A 22,212-nucleotide genomic window follows, 5' to 3' on the forward strand; every position below is an offset into this window, starting at 1 on the left:
CTGACGCTTCAAAATTTGGCGTAAATTTGTTAGAGCATAATCATTAAATAAATTTGTAGCGCGAATAGCCACCTCCTTATTAGGGTGATGCTTCTGAATGTACGATGCGACAGTTTCCCACGCTTTCAGTATTTCTCTTATTGCGCTAGAAGATTGTTGCTCCGCTACTTCCACCTTCTCCATTAACAATCTCTCCTACATAATCTCTCGCTGCGAATCACGATGCAACTCCATAAACTCTTCGGTGGTCAGCTTGACTATCCCCTTTCAAATGCCAAAAGTTATTTATTTAAAGTTAAGAAATTAGGTATTGTGCCGAGTGTACTTTTTGCTGGAGTGAATTGTTTTTAATAATCTGTAATTTTTTTTCTCATAAAAGTCACTTGTAATGCCAAAATTGAATTTACAGTATAGTAACACTCGTACAGTAGGCGCCAGCATGCAGCCGCAGTCATCTGACCGAATGTGATTCATTATTGAGAAAACACGCTCCAAAGGTGCTGAAATCCCGGGTAGGCACAAAATATATTGTATTAAAATCAGATTAGGTGCATCAATGTGTTGCTTGTCAAAATGTATTAATAATTGGACCCATTTTTCTTTGTGTTCAGTTTGTCGTCGATGAACTACATTCTTTAATTTTTTATGCAAAAAGTTATTTTAGAGCGACAACTCTAAAAAAAAGACTATCAATATAATTTTGCTGTTATTATCTGATTGGTGTAGTTCGTTTATAGTTTCTGATCTGCGGATCTTTCTATTTCTTCCCATTTTAGATACGCTATAGCCAATCCATGTTAAAATTATGGCACCACTAAAAATGCTTCTCCATTAATTCTATGTAAGAAATGCACCGTGCTCGCGCAAACCGGGACAAAATCTAAACCGACCGGGACTCCGGGACCTGTGTCTGAAACTGGTAAAATTCCGGTCAAACCGGGACGTATGGTGAGCATGCATAATGAAAACAAATTTTGTTTTTAATAAATTTTATTACACGTAAATAGAGATAGAAAAGTGATTTACATCCTCGTGACTTGTGGATTCGTCATTAACATTGCGGAATGACAATACAATATCCTCAATGAAAGACACAAAGATATTCGGCAGTTGGCTTACAACAAAACATTAGTTAAATTTGCTTTGCACATTCACACCATCAGCGATCATACGGTCATCTGAATGCGGAACCACCTTCACGCAGCTGCGTACGAGGAAATCGACAGAGGAGTTCTCTCAATCGTTCGGTACTATTTTGTGTATTCATAACCTTGAGAACGAAATACATTAATAAATAAGTGACTTGTTGGCAACATAGGATAGTTCCGCATTTAGGTGACGACATTTTGTCAACTCACTAGATTATTATAAATATATACATGTCGTTACAACAGAATAATTGGGTCACAAAGTCTGTAAAACTGTTATTTTTATATCGATATATCAACGAAAAATCTGTCGGACTGACAACCCGTCATTCTGCCGGTATATGCGATCACTATATACTCTTTTATGTAACCTTTACCATTCCACCCGAGATTGAAAACCAAAATACTCAAAATAAATTGTACTTAAGCATCAATTAAAAAGATCAACCGCGTATCATTTCGTCAGCAACATCTGAAGTTGTTTTTTTTTGTTGACAGCAGGACCTTCGGGAAATAATTGCAGTTTCAATGTTGACGAGTATACGGCCGTACTCCCAGACAGGTTTGATTTGGTGATTTGACATTATTTTGCATCAATTCTCCGTACATTTAAACATGAACTTCTCGCGTGGCATGGTAAGATTTTGAGATATTGTGGGTCCAGAAAGTTCTGACACTTTTCACATTAAGATCCACAAAAGTTCACAAAAATTAATATGAGTGAACTGATGGATAAGGTGCTTAGCCATTCAAGAAATGGATAATCAAATGCTATTAACCCTTAGAGTGCGAACCGTCGATACATGGACTCTATTAATGCGTATAAAGTGCGGAGCGTCGGAATACCGACTATTGCGCAGTTTGATTTAGGTATCGACCTGTACGGACGTGTCTTAGCGTGCGCATGTATAACGCTTTTAATTAGTTAATAACACATTTATAAATAATCACTTAAAATTATTTTGCTGTGAATTAAACATTGATTTTTGTTTTTTTTTTAAGTAAAAGTTTTTTATTTCTACCTACAAAATGTCAAATTCGTCAAGTGGTGATGATGAAAACACTTGTGAATCTTTGAGTGAAAATGATGAAAATAGTGACAGTGACGATGAAATTAGAATATTTACAAATCGAAGAATGCGTATTTGTAGCGAAGGTGGTCAATCTTCCGAAGATGAGTCTACTGTTTTGGACGACCTTGATACTGATACTGATACAGCTTCCTTCCGACATAAATTTTTCCGACGAAACAAATAATACTTTTTTCGAAATTCCCGGACCAAAACATTTACTCGCCGATATTGAAAAGCTTATTGGATATTTTGAATTTTTTTTTTTACTTCTCTGCTCATCAAAACTATAGTACAAGAAACTAATTGATACGCCCGACAATTTCTATACTCTGGAAAATAAATTAAACCGAAATCACGAGTTAAGTCATGAATGCCAGTTACAGAATTAGAAATAAAGGCATTTATTGCAGTTTTATTAGAGATGGGTATTACCAGAAGACCAACCATATATTCTTATTGGTCCAAAAACTCAAGAAGTATACAGTGGTTCAAAAAAATGTTTTCTCGGGACCGTTTTCAGTTGATCCTAAATTTTTTCACATGGTGGATAGCAAAAAAAATAGCTCCTCCAGGTCATCCTGACTATGATCCGTCTGCCAGATTTTCCCCACTTTTTGACCACGCCAATCAAGTCTTCAGACACTATTACCTACCTCACCGAGAATTGTCAATTGACGAGTCATTAGTTGGTACCAAATGCAACTCGGTTATGAAGCAGTACCTACCGAATAAGAAGCATCCCCAGTGGGGAGTTAAATTTTAGATGCTGTGCGATTCCATCACAAATTATTGCTTAGGTTTCTGTTAAAAAGGGGCAAAGGCAGCGGGTGAACAAAACGAAATAAATGAGCATGGTCTGGGATATACTGTGGTACAAAAAATACTTAGTATTGGGGATTATCTAAACAACGGGTATCATTTATTCACCGACTTCTTCACGAGCTTGAAGCTTGCTAGATAAATGTAGCTATATCACAGGCACGATAAGAAGGAATAGAAAAAAATACCCAAGGAAGCAAAAACAGCCAATGTTGGAATAACAAAGTATTTAAAACATAAAGATGTTCTTTTATATTCATTCAGGGAAAAAAAATCCGAAAAGCTCCCGGTTTTACTTGTTTCAACACATGCAAATACAAGTAACGTAACCACAAAAAAGAAAAAAGGAACATTTGAAGTAGAAAAAACAAAACCAAGTATCATACACAATTATAATAAGTTTATGGGTGGAATAGACGAGTCAGATAAAATCTTGGAAAAAAGTAACATTTAACATCTTCGGGAGAATGGTTCTAAATTCCTACATTTTGTATTCGCATAATACAAAATAAAAAAATATATCTCGACCCCAATTTGCTGGCCACATAATAGAAAGTATTAAGAAAGAGTGGCTGGAGATAAAAACATCCCAGATCCAAACAAAATTTAGGTTTAGAGAAGTTACCAGGGACGAAGCTTCGCCGTTGTATGGTGTGTAAAGGGGGAAAAGGAGTGACTCGATCTTCGCTAGTTTGTGTGCGCTGTAAAAAGGGAGTCCATGGGGTTTGTGTGGGGAAATATTTTTGTCAATGATTTTTTTAAATATTCTTATTTGTTTTCTTTGTATGAATTAAATAAATACAGTTATGGTAAAAAATATGTTTCATTTGAGTAGTTTGATATGTCCCTTACACGTAACAGAAAGAATTACAAAAATTCATCTACCTTTGAGGAAAATAATTAAGATTCTGTGCACACTTCATTAATAAGATGGTTTTTTTCAAAAATCCTTAAGCAATTTATGCAATATGTGAAAAAAGCTCAGCATTATAAGGGTTAAGAAAAGGCCATTCACAAAAGTTTTGAAAAAAGGATATGAATGAACTGATGGGTAAAGTGCTTAAGTGAAAACGCAATTTGAGAAAACGGGTAATCAAATGCTATTAAGAAAGGCCATTCACAAAAGTCCTCAAAATGAATATGAATGAACCGATGGGTAAGGTGTAATCGGTCAAGTACTAAGTAACGCAAAGGCGCTCCTCACGGGCAATACTTCCTTCATTCCTGCATTCCAAGATATGGTAACTTGAATAAAAAAATGTAATCTGAATCTAAGCGCGGCACACGCTGTATTCTGTGAGGCGATGTCACAAAGCCGCGTTCCCCTCGATCAAAACAAAGTAAAATTATAATTGCCGCACCAATGTGAACACGAGACAGATCTAACCCACAACTCACCCGTTCACTCTGAAACTTATAGCATCCTTAAGATTCACAAAAGTTTACCAAAATTAATATGAGTGAACTGATGGATAAGGTGCTTAACCATTCGAGAAACCGGTAATCAAATGCTATTAAGAAAACGCCATTATAAATATGGATAATCAAATTCTATTAAGAAAAGGCCATCATTCCTCAAGAAAGGATTAAAATGAACCGATGGATAAGGTGTAATCAGTCAAGTACTAGTAAAGCAAAGGCGCTCCTCTCGGGCAAAATATCCTTCATTCCTGCATTCTAAGAGTAAATTGTACTGATTAAAGCATGCAATCACAAAAGTTTTCCAAAATGAAAATGAATGAACCGCATGATGAATAATGTCACCATCTGGACAACACTACTAACCAATGCAGACAGAAGGCAAATGTCACGGTCCTTACAATGAAGTATAAAACGTTACAAGGAAGAGAGAATAGGTGTGAGAAATGCTCGCATTGCGAAAAGTTGCTGTTCACTCTGCAGAAGCACAATACGCTGATGCAAAGCGCCGTGCTAAGAAATATGATTCTAAGCGCGGCACACGCTGTATTCTGTGAGGCGATGTCACAAAGCCGCGTTCCCCTCGATCAAAACAAAGTTAAATTCTAATTGCTGCGCCAATGTGAACACGAGCCAGAGTTTACGCACGACTCACCCGTTTACTCTGAAAATTAGAGACATCCTTTATTTCCACAAAAGTTCACCAAAATTAATATGAGTAAACTGATGGATAAGGTGCTTAACCATTCGAGAAACGGGTAATCAAATGCTATTAAGAAAGGGCCATTCAAAAAATGGATACTCAAATTCTATTAAGAAAAGGCCATTCACAAAAATCCTCAAAAAAGGATATGAATGAACTGATAGGTAAGGCGTAATCGGTCAAGTACTAAGTAACGCAAAGGTGCTCCTCACGGACAATATTTCCTTCATTCCCGAGGTCGAAGAGCATGCTATCTTGATTAAAAAATTCAATCACAAAAGTTTTCCAAAATGAAAATGAATGCACCCGCATGATGAATGAATGTATCACTCTGGAAAAACACTTCCAACCGGTGCAGACAGAAGGCAAATGTCGGTATAAGACGGTACAAGGAAGAGAGAATAGGTGTGACAAATGCTCGCATTGCGAAAAGTTACTATTCACTCTGCAGAAGCACAACACGCTGATGCAAAGCGCCTTGCTAAGAAATATGATTCTTAGCGCGGCACACGCTGTATTCTGTGAGGCGATGTCACAAAGCCGCGTTCCCCTCGATCAAAACAAAGTTAAATTCTAATTGCTGCACCAATGTGAACACGAGACAGAGATTACGCACGACTCACCCGTTTACTCTGAAACTTAGAGGCATCCTTTATTTCCACAAAAGTTCACCAAAAATTAATATGAGTAAACTGATGGATAAGGTGCTTAACAATTCGAAAAACAGGTAATCAAATGTCATTAAGAAAAGGCAATTTGAGAAAACGGGCAATCAAATGCTATTAAGAAAACACCATTCGAGAAACGGGTAATCAAATGCTATTAAGAAAACACCATTCAAGAAATGGATGATCAAATTCTATTGAGAAAAGGCCATTCACAAAAGTCCTCAAGAAAGGATATGAATGAACTGATGGGTAAGGCGTAATCGGTCAAGTACTAAGTAACGCAAAGGTGCTCCTCACGGGCAATATTTCCTTCATTCCCGAGGTCGAAAAGCATGCTATCTTGATTAAAAAATGCAATCACAAAAGTTTTCCAAAATGAAAATGAATGCACCCGCATGATGAATGAATGTATCACTCTGGAAAAACACTTCCAACCGGTGCAGACAGAAGGCAAATGTCGGTATAAGACGGTACAAGGAAGAGAGAATAGGTGTGACAAATGCTCGCATTGCGAAAAGTTGCTGTTCACTCTGCAGAAGCACAATACGCTGATGCAAAGCGCCGTGCTAAGAAATATGATTCTAAGCGCGGCACACGCTGTATTCTGTGAGGCGATGTCACAAAGCCGCGTTCCCCTCGATCAAAACAAAGTTAAATTCTAATTGCTGCACCAATGTGAACACGAGACAGAGATTACGCACGACTCACCCGTTTACTCTGAAACTTAGAGGCATCCTTTATTTCCACAAAAGTTCACCAAAATTAATATGAGTAAACTGATGGATAAGGTGCTTAACCATTCGAGAAACGGGTAATCAAATGCTATTAAGAAAGGGCCATTCAAAAAATGGGTGATCAAATTCTATTGAGAAAAGGCCATTCACAAAAGTCCTCAAGAAAGGATATGAATGAACTGATGGGTAAGGCGTAATCGGTCAAGTACTAAGTAACGCAAAGGTGCTCCTCACGGGCAATATTTCCTTCATTCCCGAGGTCGAAAAGCATGCTATCTTGATTAAAAAATGCAATCACAAAAGTTTTCCAAAATGAAAATGAATGCACCCGCATGATGAATGAATGTATCACTCTGGAAAAACACTTCCAACCGGTGCAGACAGAAGGCAAATGTCGGTATAAGACGGTACAAGGAAGAGAGAATAGGTGTGACAAATGCTCGCATTGCGAAAAGTTACTATTCACTCTGCAGAAGCACAACACGCTGATGCAAAGCGCCTTGCTTAGAAATATGATTCTTAGCGCGGCACACGCTGTATTCTGTGAGGCGATGTCACAAAGCCGCGTTCCCCTCGATCAAAACAAAGTTAAATTCTAATTGCTGCACCAATGTGAACACGAGACAGAGATTACGCACGACTCACCCGTTTACTCTGAAACTTATAGACATCCTTTATATCCACAAAAGTTCACCAAAATTAATATGAGTGAACTGATGGATCAGGTGCTTAACAATTCGAAAAACAGGTAATCAAATGTCATTAAGAAAATGCCATTTGAGAAAACGGGCAATCAAATGCTATTAAGAAAACACCATTCGAGAAACGGGTAATCAAATGCTATTAAGAAAACACCATTCAAGAAATGGATAATCAAATTCTATTAAGAAAAGGCCATTCACAAAAGTCCTCAAAAAAGGATATGAATGAACTGATGGGTAAGGCGTAATCGGTCAAGTACTAAGTAACGCAAAGGTGCTCCTCACGGACAATATTTCCTTCATTCCCGAGGTCGAAGAGCATGCTATCTTGATTAAAAAATGCAATCACAAAAGTTTTCCAAAATGAAAATGAATGCACCCGCATGATGAATGAATGTATCACTCTGGAAAAACACTTCCAACCGGTGCAGACAGAAGGCAAATGTCGGTATAAGACGGTACAAGGAAGAGAGAATAGGTGTGACAAATGCTCGCATTGCGAAAAGTTGCTGTTCACTCTGCAGAAGCACAATACGCTGATGCAAAGCGCCGTGCTAAGAAATATGATTCTAAGCGCGGCACACGCTGTATTCTGTGAGGCGATGTCACAAAGCCGCGTTCCCCTCGATCAAAACAAAGTTAAATTCTAATTGCTGCACCAATGTGAACACGAGACAGAGATTACGCACGACTCACCCGTTTACTCTGAAACTTAGAGGCATCCTTTATTTCCACAAAAGTTCACCAAAATTAATATGAGTAAACTGATGGATAAGGTGCTTAACCATTCGAGAAACGGGTAATCAAATGCTATTAAGAAAGGGCCATTCAAAAAATGGGTGATCAAATTCTATTGAGAAAAGGCCATTCACAAAAGTCCTCAAGAAAGGATATGAATGAACTGATGGGTAAGGCGTAATCGGTCAAGTACTAAGTAACGCAAAGGTGCTCCTCACGGGCAATATTTCCTTCATTCCCGAGGTCGAAAAGCATGCTATCTTGATTAAAAAATGCAATCACAAAAGTTTTCCAAAATGAAAATGAATGCACCCGCATGATGAATGAATGTATCACTCTGGAAAAACACTTCCAACCGGTGCAGACAGAAGGCAAATGTCGGTATAAGACGGTACAAGGAAGAGAGAATAGGTGTGACAAATGCTCGCATTGCGAAAAGTTACTATTCACTCTGCAGAAGCACAACACGCTGATGCAAAGCGCCTTGCTTAGAAATATGATTCTTAGCGCGGCACACGCTGTATTCTGTGAGGCGATGTCACAAAGCCGCGTTCCCCTCGATCAAAACAAAGTTAAATTCTAATTGCTGCACCAATGTGAACACGAGACAGAGATTACGCACGACTCACCCGTTTACTCTGAAACTTATAGACATCCTTTATATCCACAAAAGTTCACCAAAATTAATATGAGTGAACTGATGGATCAGGTGCTTAACAATTCGAAAAACAGGTAATCAAATGTCATTAAGAAAATGCCATTTGAGAAAACGGGCAATCAAATGCTATTAAGAAAACACCATTCGAGAAACGGGTAATCAAATGCTATTAAGAAAACACCATTCAAGAAATGGATAATCAAATTCTATTAAGAAAAGGCCATTCACAAAAGTCCTCAAAAAAGGATATGAATGAACTGATGGGTAAGGCGTAATCGGTCAAGTACTAAGTAACGCAAAGGTGCTCCTCACGGACAATATTTCCTTCATTCCCGAGGTCGAAGAGCATGCTATCTTGATTAAAAAATGCAATCACAAAAGTTTTCCAAAATGAAAATGAATGCACCCGCATGATGAATGAATGTATCACTCTGGAAAAACACTTCCAACCGGTGCAGACAGAAGGCAAATGTCGGTATAAGACGGTACAAGGAAGAGAGAATAGGTGTGACAAATGCTCGCATTGCGAAAAGTTGCTGTTCACTCTGCAGAAGCACAATACGCTGATGCAAAGCGCCGTGCTAAGAAATATGATTCTAAGCGCGGCACACGCTGTATTCTGTGAGGCGATGTCACAAAGCCGCGTTCCCCTCGATCAAAACAAAGTTAAATTCTAATTGCTGCACCAATGTGAACACGAGACAGAGATTACGCACGACTCACCCGTTTACTCTGAAACTTAGAGGCATCCTTTATTTCCACAAAAGTTCACCAAAATTAATATGAGTAAACTGATGGATAAGGTGCTTAACCATTCGAGAAACGGGTAATCTCAAATGCTATTAAGAAAGGGCCATTCAAAAAATGGATACTCAAAATCTATTGAGAAAAGGCCATTCACAAAAGTCCTCAAGAAAGGATATGAATGAACTGATGGGTAAGGCGTAATCGGTCAAGTTCTAAGTAACGCAAAGGTGCTCCTCACGGGCAATATTTCCTTCATTCCCGAGGTCGAAAAGCATGCTATCTTGATTAAAAAATGCAATCACAAAAGTTTTCCAAAATGAAAATGAATGCACCCGCATGATGAATGAATGTATCACTCTGGAAAAACACTTCCAACCGGTGCAGACAGAAGGCAAATGTCGGTATAAGACGGTACAAGGAAGAGAGAATAGGTGTGACAAATGCTCGCATTGCGAAAAGTTACTATTCACTCTGCAGAAGCACAACACGCTGATGCAAAGCGCCTTGCTAAGAAATATGATTCTTAGCGCGGCACACGCTGTATTCTGTGAGGCGATGTCACAAAGCCGCGTTCCCCTCGATCAAACAAAAGTTAAATTCTAATTGCTGCACCAATGTGAACACGAGACAGAGATTACGCACGACTCACCCGTTTACTCTGAAACTTATAGACATCCTTTATATCCACAAAAGTTCACCAAAATTAATATGAGTGAACTGATGGATTAGGTGCTTAACAATTCGAAAAACAGGTAATCAAATGTCATTAAGAAAAGGCAATTTGAGAAAACGGGCAATCAAATGCTATTAAGAAAACACCATTCGAGAAACGGGTAATCAAATGCTATTAAGAAAACACCATTCAAGAAATGGATGATCAAATTCTATTGAGAAAAGGCCATTCACAAAAGTCCTCAAGAAAGGATATGAATGAACTGATGGGTAAGGCGTAATCGGTCAAGTACTAAGTAACGCAAAGGTGCTCCTCACGGGCAATATTTCCTTCATTCCCGAGGTCGAAAAGCATGCTATCTTGATTAAAAAATGCAATCACAAAAGTTTTCCAAAATGAAAATGAATGCACCCGCATGATGAATGAATGTATCACTCTGGAAAAACACTTCCAACCGGTGCAGACAGAAGGCAAATGTCGGTATAAGACGGTACAAGGAAGAGAGAATAGGTGTGACAAATGCTCGCATTGCGAAAAGTTGCTGTTCACTCTGCAGAAGCACAATACGCTGATGCAAAGCGCCGTGCTAAGAAATATGATTCTAAGCGCGGCACACGCTGTATTCTGTGAGGCGATGTCACAAAGCCGCGTTCCCCTCGATCAAAACAAAGTTAAATTCTAATTGCTGCACCAATGTGAACACGAGACAGAGATTACGCACGACTCACCCGTTTACTCTGAAACTTAGAGGCATCCTTTATTTCCACAAAAGTTCACCAAAATTAATATGAGTAAACTGATGGATAAGGTGCTTAACCATTCGAGAAACGGGTAATCTCAAATGCTATTAAGAAAGGGCCATTCAAAAAATGGATACTCAAAATCTATTGAGAAAAGGCCATTCACAAAAGTCCTCAAGAAAGGATATGAATGAACTGATGGGTAAGGCGTAATCGGTCAAGTTCTAAGTAACGCAAAGGTGCTCCTCACGGGCAATATTTCCTTCATTCCCGAGGTCGAAAAGCATGCTATCTTGATTAAAAAATGCAATCACAAAAGTTTTCCAAAATTAAAATGAATGCACCCGCATGATGAATGAATGTATCACTCTGGAAAAACACTTCCAACCGGTGCAGACAGAAGGCAAATGTCGGTATAAGACGGTACAAGGAAGAGAGAATAGGTGTGACAAATGCTCGCATTGCGAAAAGTTACTATTCACTCTGCAGAAGCACAACACGCTGATGCAAAGCGCCTTGCTTAGATGATTAATATGATTCTTAGCGCGGCACACGCTGTATTCTGTGAGGCGATGTCACAAAGCCGCGTTCCCCTCGATCAAAACAAAGTTAAATTCTAATTGCTGCACCAATGTGAACACGAGACAGAGATTACGCACGACTCACCCGTTTACTCTGAAACTTATAGACATCCTTTATATCCACAAAAGTTCACCAAAATTAATATGAGTGAACTGATGGATCAGGTGCTTAACAATTCGAAAAACAGGTAATCAAATGTCATTAAGAAAATGCCATTTGAGAAAACGGGCAATCAAATGCTATTAAGAAAACACCATTCGAGAAACGGGTAATCAAATGCTATTAAGAAAACACCATTCAAGAAATGGATAATCAAATTCTATTAAGAAAAGGCCATTCACAAAAGTCCTCAAAAAAGGATATGAATGAACTGATGGGTAAGGCGTAATCGGTCAAGTACTAAGTAACGCAAAGGTGCTCCTCACGGACAATATTTCCTTCATTCCCGAGGTCGAAGAGCATGCTATCTTGATTAAAAAATGCAATCACAAAAGTTTTCCAAAATGAAAATGAATGCACCCGCATGATGAATGAATGTATCACTCTGGAAAAACACTTCCAACCGGTGCAGACAGAAGGCAAATGTCGGTATAAGACGGTACAAGGAAGAGAGAATAGGTGAAAACAAAGTTAAATTCTAATTGCTGCACCAATGTGAACACGAGACAGAGATTACGCACGACTCACCCGTTTACTCTGAAACTTAGAGGCATCCTTTATTTCCACAAAAGTTCACCAAAAATTAATATGAGTAAACTGATGGATAAGGTGCTTAACAATTCGAAAAACAGGTAATCAAATGTCATTAAGAAAAGGCAATTTGAGAAAACGGGCAATCAAATGCTATTAAGAAAACACCATTCGAGAAACGGGTAATCAAATGCTATTAAGAAAACACCATTCAAGAAATGGATAATCAAATTCTATTAAGAAAAGGCCATTCACAAAAGTCCTCAAAAAAGGATATGAATGAACTGATGGGTAAGGCGTAATCGGTCAAGTACTAAGTAACGCAAAGGTGCTCCTCACGGACAATATTTCCTTCATTCCCGAGGTCGAAGAGCATGCTATCTTGATTAAAAAATGCAATCACAAAAGTTTTCCAAAATGAAAATGAATGCACCCGCATGATGAATGAATGTATCACTCTGGAAAAACACTTCCAACCGGTGCAGACAGAAGGCAAATGTCGGTATAAGACGGTACAAGGAAGAGAGAATAGGTGAAAACAAAGTTAAATTCTAATTGCTGCACCAATGTGAACACGAGACAGAGATTACGCACGACTCACCCGTTTACTCTGAAACTTAGAGGCATCCTTTATTTCCACAAAAGTTCACCAAAAATTAATATGAGTAAACTGATGGATAAGGTGCTTAACAATTCGAAAAACAGGTAATCAAATGTCATTAAGAAAAGGCAATTTGAGAAAACGGGCAATCAAATGCTATTAAGAAAACACCATTCGAGAAACGGGTAATCAAATGCTATTAAGAAAACACCATTCAAGAAATGGATAATCAAATTCTATTAAGAAAAGGCCATTCACAAAAGTCCTCAAAAAAGGATATGAATGAACTGATGGGTAAGGCGTAATCGGTCAAGTACTAAGTAACGCAAAGGTGCTCCTCACGGACAATATTTCCTTCATTCCCGAGGTCGAAGAGCATGCTATCTTGATTAAAAAATGCAATCACAAAAGTTTTCCAAAATGAAAATGAATGCACCCGCATGATGAATGAATGTATCACTCTGGAAAAACACTTCCAACCGGTGCAGACAGAAGGCAAATGTCGGTATAAGACGGTACAAGGAAGAGAGAATAGGTGTGACAAATGCTCGCATTGCGAAAAGTTACTATTCACTCTGCAGAAGCACAACACGCTGATGCAAAGCGCCTTGCTAAGAAATATGATTCTTAGCGCGGCACACGCTGTATTCTGTGAGGCGATGTCACAAAGCCGCGTTCCCCTCGATCAAACAAAAGTTAAATTCTAATTGCTGCACCAATGTGAACACGAGACAGAGATTACGCACGACTCACCCGTTTACTCTGAAACTTATAGACATCCTTTATATCCACAAAAGTTCACCAAAATTAATATGAGTGAACTGATGGATTAGGTGCTTAACAATTCGAAAAACAGGTAATCAAATGTCATTAAGAAAAGGCAATTTGAGAAAACGGGCAATCAAATGCTATTAAGAAAACACCATTCGAGAAACGGGTAATCAAATGCTATTAAGAAAACACCATTCAAGAAATGGATGATCAAATGCTATTGAGAAAAGGCCATTCACAAAAGTCCTCAAGAAAGGATATGAATGAACTGATGGGTAAGGCGTAATCGGTCAAGTACTAAGTAACGCAAAGGTGCTCCTCACGGGCAATATTTCCTTCATTCCCGAGGTCGAAAAGCATGCTATCTTGATTAAAAAATGCAATCACAAAAGTTTTCCACTCTGCAGAAGCACAACACGCTGATGCAAAGCGCCTTGCTAAGAAATATGATTCTTAGCGCGGCACACGCTGTATTCTGTGAGGCGATGTCACAAAGCCGCGTTCCCCTCGATCAAACAAAAGTTAAATTCTAATTGCTGCACCAATGTGAACACGAGACAGAGATTACGCACGACTCACCCGTTTACTCTGAAACTTATAGACATCCTTTATATCCACAAAAGTTCACCAAAATTAATATGAGTGAACTGATGGATTAGGTGCTTAACAATTCGAAAAACAGGTAATCAAATGTCATTAAGAAAAGGCAATTTGAGAAAACGGGCAATCAAATGCTATTAAGAAAACACCATTCGAGAAACGGGTAATCAAATGCTATTAAGAAAACACCATTCAAGAAATGGATGATCAAATTCTATTGAGAAAAGGCCATTCACAAAAGTCCTCAAGAAAGGATATGAATGAACTGATGGGTAAGGCGTAATCGGTCAAGTACTAAGTAACGCAAAGGTGCTCCTCACGGACAATATTTCCTTCATTCCCGAGGTCGAAGAGCATGCTATCTTGATTAAAAAATGCAATCACAAAAGTTTTCCAAAATGAAAATGAATGCACCCGCATGATGAATGAATGTATCACTCTGGAAAAACACTTCCAACCGGTGCAGACAGAAGGCAAATGTCGGTATAAGACGGTACAAGGAAGAGAGAATAGGTGTGACAAATGCTCGCATTGCGAAAAGTTACTATTCACTCTGCAGAAGCACAACACGCTGATGCAAAGCGCCTTGCTTAGAAATATGATTCTTAGCGCGGCACACGCTGTATTCTGTGAGGCGATGTCACAAAGCCGCGTTCCCCTCGATCAAAACAAAGTTAAATTCTAATTGCTGCACCAATGTGAACACGAGACAGAGATTACGCACGACTCACCCGTTTACTCTGAAACTTATAGACATCCTTTATATCCACAAAAGTTCACCAAAATTAATATGAGTGAACTGATGGATCAGGTGCTTAACAATTCGAAAAACAGGTAATCAAATGTCATTAAGAAAATGCCATTTGAGAAAACGGGCAATCAAATGCTATTAAGAAAACACCATTCGAGAAACGGGTAATCAAATGCTATTAAGAAAACACCATTCAAGAAATGGATGATCAAATTCTATTGAGAAAAGGCCATTCACAAAAGTCCTCAAGAAAGGATATGAATGAACTGATGGGTAAGGCGTAATCGGTCAAGTACTAAGTAACGCAAAGGTGCTCCTCACGGGCAATATTTCCTTCATTCCCGAGGTCGAAAAGCATGCTATCTTGATTAAAAAATGCAATCACAAAAGTTTTCCACTCTGCAGAAGCACAACACGCTGATGCAAAGCGCCTTGCTAAGAAATATGATTCTTAGCGCGGCACACGCTGTATTCTGTGAGGCGATGTCACAAAGCCGCGTTCCCCTCGATCAAAACAAAGTTAAATTCTAATTGCTGCACCAATGTGAACACGAGACAGAGATTACGCACGACTCACCCGTTTACTCTGAAACTTATAGACATCCTTTATATCCACAAAAGTTCACCAAAATTAATATGAGTGAACTGATGGATCAGGTGCTTAACAATTCGAAAAACAGGTAATCAAATGTCATTAAGAAAATGCCATTTGAGAAAACGGCCAATCAAATGCTATTAAGAAAACACCATTCGAGAAACGGGTAATCAAATGCTATTAAGAAAACACCATTCAAGAAATGGATAATCAAATTCTATTGAGAAAAGGCCATTCACAAAAGTCCTCAAGAAAGGATATGAATGAACTGATGGGTAAGGCGTAATCGGTCAAGTACTAAGTAACGCAAAGGTGCTCCTCACGGGCAATATTTCCTTCATTCCCGAGGTCGAAAAGCATGCTATCTTGATTAAAAAATGCAATCACAAAAGTTTTCCACTCTGCAGAAGCACAACACGCTGATGCAAAGCGCCTTGCTAAGAAATATGATTCTTAGCGCGGCACACGCTGTATTCTGTGAGGCGATGTCACAAAGCCGCGTTCCCCTCGATCAAACAAAAGTTAAATTCTAATTGCTGCACCAATGTGAACACGAGACAGAGATTACGCACGACTCACCCGTTTACTCTGAAACTTAGAGGCATCCTTTATTTCCACAAAAGTTCACCAAAATTAATATGAGTAAACTGATGGATAAGGTGCTTAACCATTCGAGAAACGGGTAATCTCAAATGCTATTAAGAAAGGGCCATTCAAAAAATGGATACTCAAATTCTATTGAGAAAAGGCCATTCACAAAAGTCCTCAAGAAAGGATATGAATGAACTGATGGGTAAGGCGTAATCGGTCAAGTACTAAGTAACGCAAAGGTGCTCCTCACGGGCAATATTTCCTTCATTCCCGAGGTCGAAAAGCATGCTATCTTGATTAAAAAATGCAATCACAAAAGTTTTCCAAAATGAAAATGAATGCACCCGCATGATGAATGAATGTATCACTCTGGAAAAACACTTCCAACCGGTGCAGACAGAAGGCAAATGTCGGTATAAGACGGTACAAGGAAGAGAGAATAGGTGTGACAAATGCTCGCATTGCGAAAAGTTACTATTCACTCTGCAGAAGCACAACACGCTGATGCAAAGCGCCTTGCTAAGAAATATGATTCTTAGCGCGGCACACGCTGTATTCTGTGAGGCGATGTCACAAAGCCGCGTTCCCCTCGATCAAAACAAAGTTAAATTCTAATTGCTGCACCAATGTGAACACGAGACAGAGATTACGCACGACTCACCCGTTTACTCTGAAACTTATAGACATCCTTTATATCCACAAAAGTTCACCAAAATTAATATGAGTGAACTGATGGATTAGGTGCTTAACAATTCGAAAAACAGGTAATCAAATGTCATTAAGAAAAGGCAATTTGAGAAAACGGGCAATCAAATGCTATTAAGAAAACACCATTCGAGAAACGGGTAATCAAATGCTATTAAGAAAACACCATTCAAGAAATGGATAATCAAATTCTATTAAGAAAAGGCCATTCACAAAAGTCCTCAAGAAAGGATATGAATGAACTGATGAGTCATTTAGCCATTTTGAACAAATAGTTTAGTAAAGTGTTTATATATACTTTTTTAATCACTTAATATTGTATTAGTCAAAGTTTATTTGTTAAATAATACTATTTAAACCATTTTTATTTTATTTTAGACGAACAACTATGCCGAGAACATACATTAGAACGTCTTCAAGGGCCTTATGGACGGAAAATGACCTTAAACATGCTTTTCAAGATATAAAAAGTAAAGCGGGAAGTATGAATGACATATCAAAACGTCATAACATTCCACTAAGGACACTTATACGCCGTTTTAAGAGTAACAACCTTAAAAAGGGGAGTTTAGGGCCGTGTGGTACTCTGGGGACTGAAAATGAAGAAAAATTAGTTGCCTATATACAATCCCTTGAAAAACACGGGTTTGCTCCTACAATTGGTGAAATTAGAAAACTCGCATACTCATTAGCAGAAAAGAATAGTATTTCTCGCCGTTTCAATTCTCAGAAGAAAACTGCTGGGTACGACTGGTTCCAACTATTTATGAAAAGGCATCCTAATCTTCGAATGCGTGTATCGCAAGCTCGTTCGATAGCACGATCCACTGGAATGTGTCGCGAGGAAGTAAATTCATACTTTGACATTTTGCTCGACGTAATGACAAAAAATGACTTACTGAGACAGCCAAGAAGAATTTATAACATGGATGAGTCGGGTTTACAACTTATAAATAAACCAGGAAAGGTAATCGCCACTAAAGGTGCAAGAGATGTAAATTCTCTAACCAGCAACGAAAAGGGAGAGCCTATTAGCATTATTGCTTGTAATGCTGAAGGCAGTTTTATTCCTCCTTATGTTGTTTATAAAGGAAAAAACAAAAAACCGGAGTTCGAAGACGGATTACCACCTGGTTCTGTCGTCAAAATGAGTCCTGAATCAGCGTATGTGAATGCTGAAATTTTCTCATTGTGGATAAAAGATCATTTTATCCCACGAAAAGAATCGGGACAAGTACTACTTATTTTAGAAGGTCACTCGTCTCATATTAGTGACGTTAGTTTGTTAGACTTCATTGCCGATAATGACATAATTATGCTGTGTTTGCCAAGTCATACAACACAGTGGTTGCAGCCACTTGATCGGTCCTTTTTCAAGCCCTTAAAATCCTATTGGAATAAAGCGTGTATTTCTTGGATTCGTGATCATCCTGGTCGTAAAATAACTAGATACCAGTTTCCATCTTTACTAAATGAAGCTTGGAGTCAAGCAGCTTCTGTAAATAATGGTGCAGTAGGATTTAAAGCCTGTGGAATATTTCCCTGTGATCCAATGGCAATACCTGATTACGCTTTTGCAATTGCAGATAGTCGTTCATTAATTGATTCACCTCAAGATTCAACGAATTCAGACATTCACATGATTCATCCTTCAACTTCTACTACATCTTTTGAAGACATTTCACCAATTCCTATCATATCCAAACCAATGACAACAACTTCTAGAAAACAGCATGCACCGGTTATTACATCACCGGAAATACGCCAAATAAAGAGAGAAAAATATGAGGAAAAGAAAAACAAAGCTAACAAGACAATACTAAAGAAAGGTATATCGAAGGAAAACAAATTGAAAGGAAAACATGTTATCAAAAAACCACCAAAGAAACGAACATCAATCAGTACGGATTCTGATTCTCAAATATCGGAAATTATTAGTCTTTCTGACGATGATGTGAGTGAAGAAGAAACAGATAACGTTTGTGCTGTTTGCGAAGGGAACTATTTTGACAAAAATGGTCTCAAAGTTGATTGGATATCTTGTGTGCGATGTAAAAAGTGGCTCCATGAAACATGCACATCCAATCCGGATATTTGTGACACTTGCTTCAAGTCATAGTATGTTTTTCTTTGTGGCATCTTACCCCGACGAAATGGGGAAAGATGGCATTTTAAGTTTTTTTATTTAATGTTTTTTTTATTGTTGTTCCACTACTATTTTTAATATTATTTTTCCCTATTCTGTTAATAAAGTATTTTTTTTTTAATGTTATTTTTTATTTTAGGTTAGGGTCATTAGTAGATCTCCAGTCACTAAGAAAAGTAAAAATTAGGCATCTTCCCCTGACTTACCTAGTATATTTTTTTTTAAAGAATTTTTTTCTTTAAAATTGTGATTTTTAAAGAAATTTTACCCGCTTTTCAAATGAATTTTTTTTTACTCAGTGTCTCGAGAGGTTGCCGACCACTGATCTATCATAATAGTACTTCACACAGAGACATACTTGAACATGTGTATTCTCTCACTAGGACTCATAGTTTACTAAATAATTTAATCTGAATTGAGATAGTTCAATTGTTCCTCCAGAGGGTAATATTTTAAGGGTAAGTTTTACTCCAAGATATCATTTTGAATTCAAGGTTAATAGCATGTTTACAAAGGAAAAAATAAAAGGTACTAAACTTATAAAATATGTCCAGGTGTACGCCTCGAGGTGGATGAGGTCGCGGGAGGAGAAAAGCTGATCTTCACATAGTCCAGCAATCCCATAATCCTGCGTTGGTGTCACCTGACAATGTCCGGGTGTGTGCCTCGGGGTGGAAGAGGTCGCGGGAGAAAAGCTGATCTTCACATAGTCCAGCATTCCCATAATCCTGCGTTGGTGGGACCTGACAATGTCCGGGTGAGTGCCTCGGGGTGGAAGAGGTCGCGGGAGAAAAGCTGATCTTCACATAGTCCAGCATTCCCATAATCCTGCGTTGGTGGGACCTGACAATGTCCGGGTGAGTGCCTCGGGGTGGAAGAGGTCGCGGGAGAAAAGCTGATCTTCACATAGTCCAGCATTCCCATAATTCTGCGTTGGCGGCTGACAATGTCCGGGTGTGTGCCTCGGGGTGGAAGAGGTCGCGGGAGAAAAGCTGATCTTCACTTAGTCCAGCATTCCCATAATGCTGCGTTGGCGGCTGACAATGTCCAGGTGTGTGCCTCGGGTGGATGAGGTCGCGGGAGAAAAGGTGACCTTCACATAGTCCAGCATTCTCATAACACCCCTAGGATGTCTAAAAGCTGCAAATACAAAAATTAACCTTTAACATATGGCATGAGAAATCTCCCCCTTTGAACCCACACTTGATTCTAATTGTAAGGTCTTTATAATTAGATAGAGTCATTATGTCAGTAACGGTCTAGGAAGTCATGATACTCTGCTTGTATTAGTGAGATGTATTAACACATTGTTGTGGAGCGGTTTTTCACTAACCCCGACCCCAATTATATCAGACAGCGTGCCATCCGACCCTCAGTATACTATGTAATGAGACAGACTATGTGCATATGCAACTTGAAGATAACCTAAAATGTCTCCATTATATTCGCAACAGTTATCGGGACATTAATCAGTGTAAAATAAAGTGTAAAATAAAATGTAAAATACAACGTGGGTTACATCATCATACGAGGCGAATTAATCGCTATGCGGAGGTGATAAGTCATCAAATAAAAACAAGCATTTAGATAAAAAATATTTTAAATTTAATAATACACTGGAAATTGTTTATTCGCCATTAATGCAATCTAACAGTTTCAAATTAATGAGGTAGTTTTTTTAAATAAAATTCATTCAAGGTTATTCTTTTTATTTGAACCCTTATCTGGACCCGATGGTGCATATGGCACTGCATCGAACCAAAGCGGAGTTATCTTGATTATTTATTTGTCAAAGGCGAGGTGATCAGTCCTGCGCTTAGTATCAATCCAAGCAAGGTGGGGTTTTTCATACATAAAGGTTTTATTTACAACATTTTGAGTGTGTCCAATTTGAACAATTTGAGTAGTGTGATTGTCAATAATGGGTAGAATTAGTGAATGTTACACGTGTGTAAAGTGATCACTTAAACCAGCCTATGACGGTCGTAAGCCCCGTAAATGCCCAGATTTCCATATTCTTCTTCATATTTGATGAGATGTCAAAAAATAAGGTTTTATTTAATACGTATATATAGTTCTAAAATAAATGTTTTAAGACAGAAAAGGAGAGAAGTTAGACATGACGAAGAAAAAAAAGAGTTAAAATAATTTGTTCATTTTACGAGGAAAAAGTAATACAAAGTAATACATGCGACATTACAAGGCAAAATGAAAGGCAAACGCAGGATAGGAAGGTGTATCTTGGCTCAGAGAGTGGTTCCACTGTAGGACTGGCACGGTTTAGGGTGGCTGTGGACAAATCGCCATGATGAATGCCAACATTAGCGCAGCAAGAATGTAAAAAAAATCATTGTCTCTTACTCCATCTTCAGTATTGGATGCTAGTGCATACTTTTAGACTATACCTACTTGTGAGTGGATTTACTCTTTATGTTTAAAGTAACCATAATTTCATATGATTCATGGGTAACATTCTAGGCAAAACAGTCGCTACCTCCTAAAGTATGATATGCGCGTACACTACCAATACGAACAATTGGGACGCTCGGGAGAGCGGCCATTTCACGAGTGGAGAAACATGAGGTAATACGCATATTAAAAGGGAATGTAATTATAATAATAATCCCTTACCGCACCCCAATGGTGCATAGGGCATTGCTTCATATAAACGCGGTGTTATCTCGATCGATTACACACGAAGGAAAGGTGATCAGCCCTCCACTTCAGGTACCAGTCCAGTGAAAAAATCACTTATATTTATTAAACCCCCCTGGGAATCGAACCCGGGACCTCCAGAACGGTAGGCGAGCATGCTGACCATTACACTACGGAGGCGGACAAAAGGGAATGTAGCGGAGGAAAAATATGTCCTGGCTTCAAAACAAGACAAATGGATCTTTTACGGCACTGAATTCCCGTAAGCGTCCGATGCGGATACAGCAAAGATTAGCAACATGATTGCCGACCACGCGGCCCAAGATGGAAGCCCATTATACCGTATCAAAGTGTCGGAATGGAATTCCTGCGATGAAAATGTTATTTTCAGATGAATCCAATAGGTATTGTTCGTTAAAAATGAACCTTCATTACTATCGAATTTTCAGATTTAAAATCTACAAAACAGGTAACGATAATATTACTTACATTGATCTTTGAGAGTATTTTGGGTGCCACAAAATGGTTTCACCATAAATCTTCATAAACTCCAACGCCGTGCCGGTGTCGAACTTAAAAGCGCCATAATTGTCGTAATTGTCCACGAGGTAATGTAGTAATCTAGACTAAATTAACAGCTGAATGGCGGAATCCAACCCAACAATCCAAAGATTATTGCAACAATCATAGACTAATTTATCAAC

The 22,212-nt window shown here is 38.5% G+C and overlaps 1 protein-coding gene and 1 long non-coding RNA gene across 2 annotated transcripts; one reads left to right on the forward strand and one right to left on the reverse strand.

Annotated features, from left to right (window-relative positions):
• The first annotated feature begins 17,354 nt into the window (after positions 1 to 17,354).
• Positions 17,355 to 18,836, forward strand: LOC148308931 (uncharacterized). Its single transcript, XM_088260876.1, has one exon. It carries the CDS (start codon positions 17,474 to 17,476, stop codon positions 18,824 to 18,826), a length of 1,353 nt encoding a protein of 450 aa, XP_088117002.1. The 5' UTR covers positions 17,355 to 17,473; the 3' UTR covers positions 18,827 to 18,836.
• A 47-nt stretch (positions 18,837 to 18,883) lies between these two features.
• On the reverse strand, positions 18,884 to 22,212 carry LOC148308932 (uncharacterized). The gene is made up of 2 exons (XR_015837612.1): positions 21,998 to 22,212; positions 18,884 to 19,993 (listed from the first exon to the last, which is right to left on the reverse strand). It is a non-coding gene; the product is annotated as an uncharacterized LOC148308932 (long non-coding RNA).

Source organism: Brachycentrus maculatus, unplaced genomic scaffold (assembly GCF_059751285.1).
Source record: "Brachycentrus maculatus isolate JH-2025_06_01 unplaced genomic scaffold, ASM5975128v1 h1tg000144l, whole genome shotgun sequence".
NCBI classification, from domain to species: domain Eukaryota; kingdom Metazoa; phylum Arthropoda; class Insecta; order Trichoptera; family Brachycentridae; genus Brachycentrus; species Brachycentrus maculatus.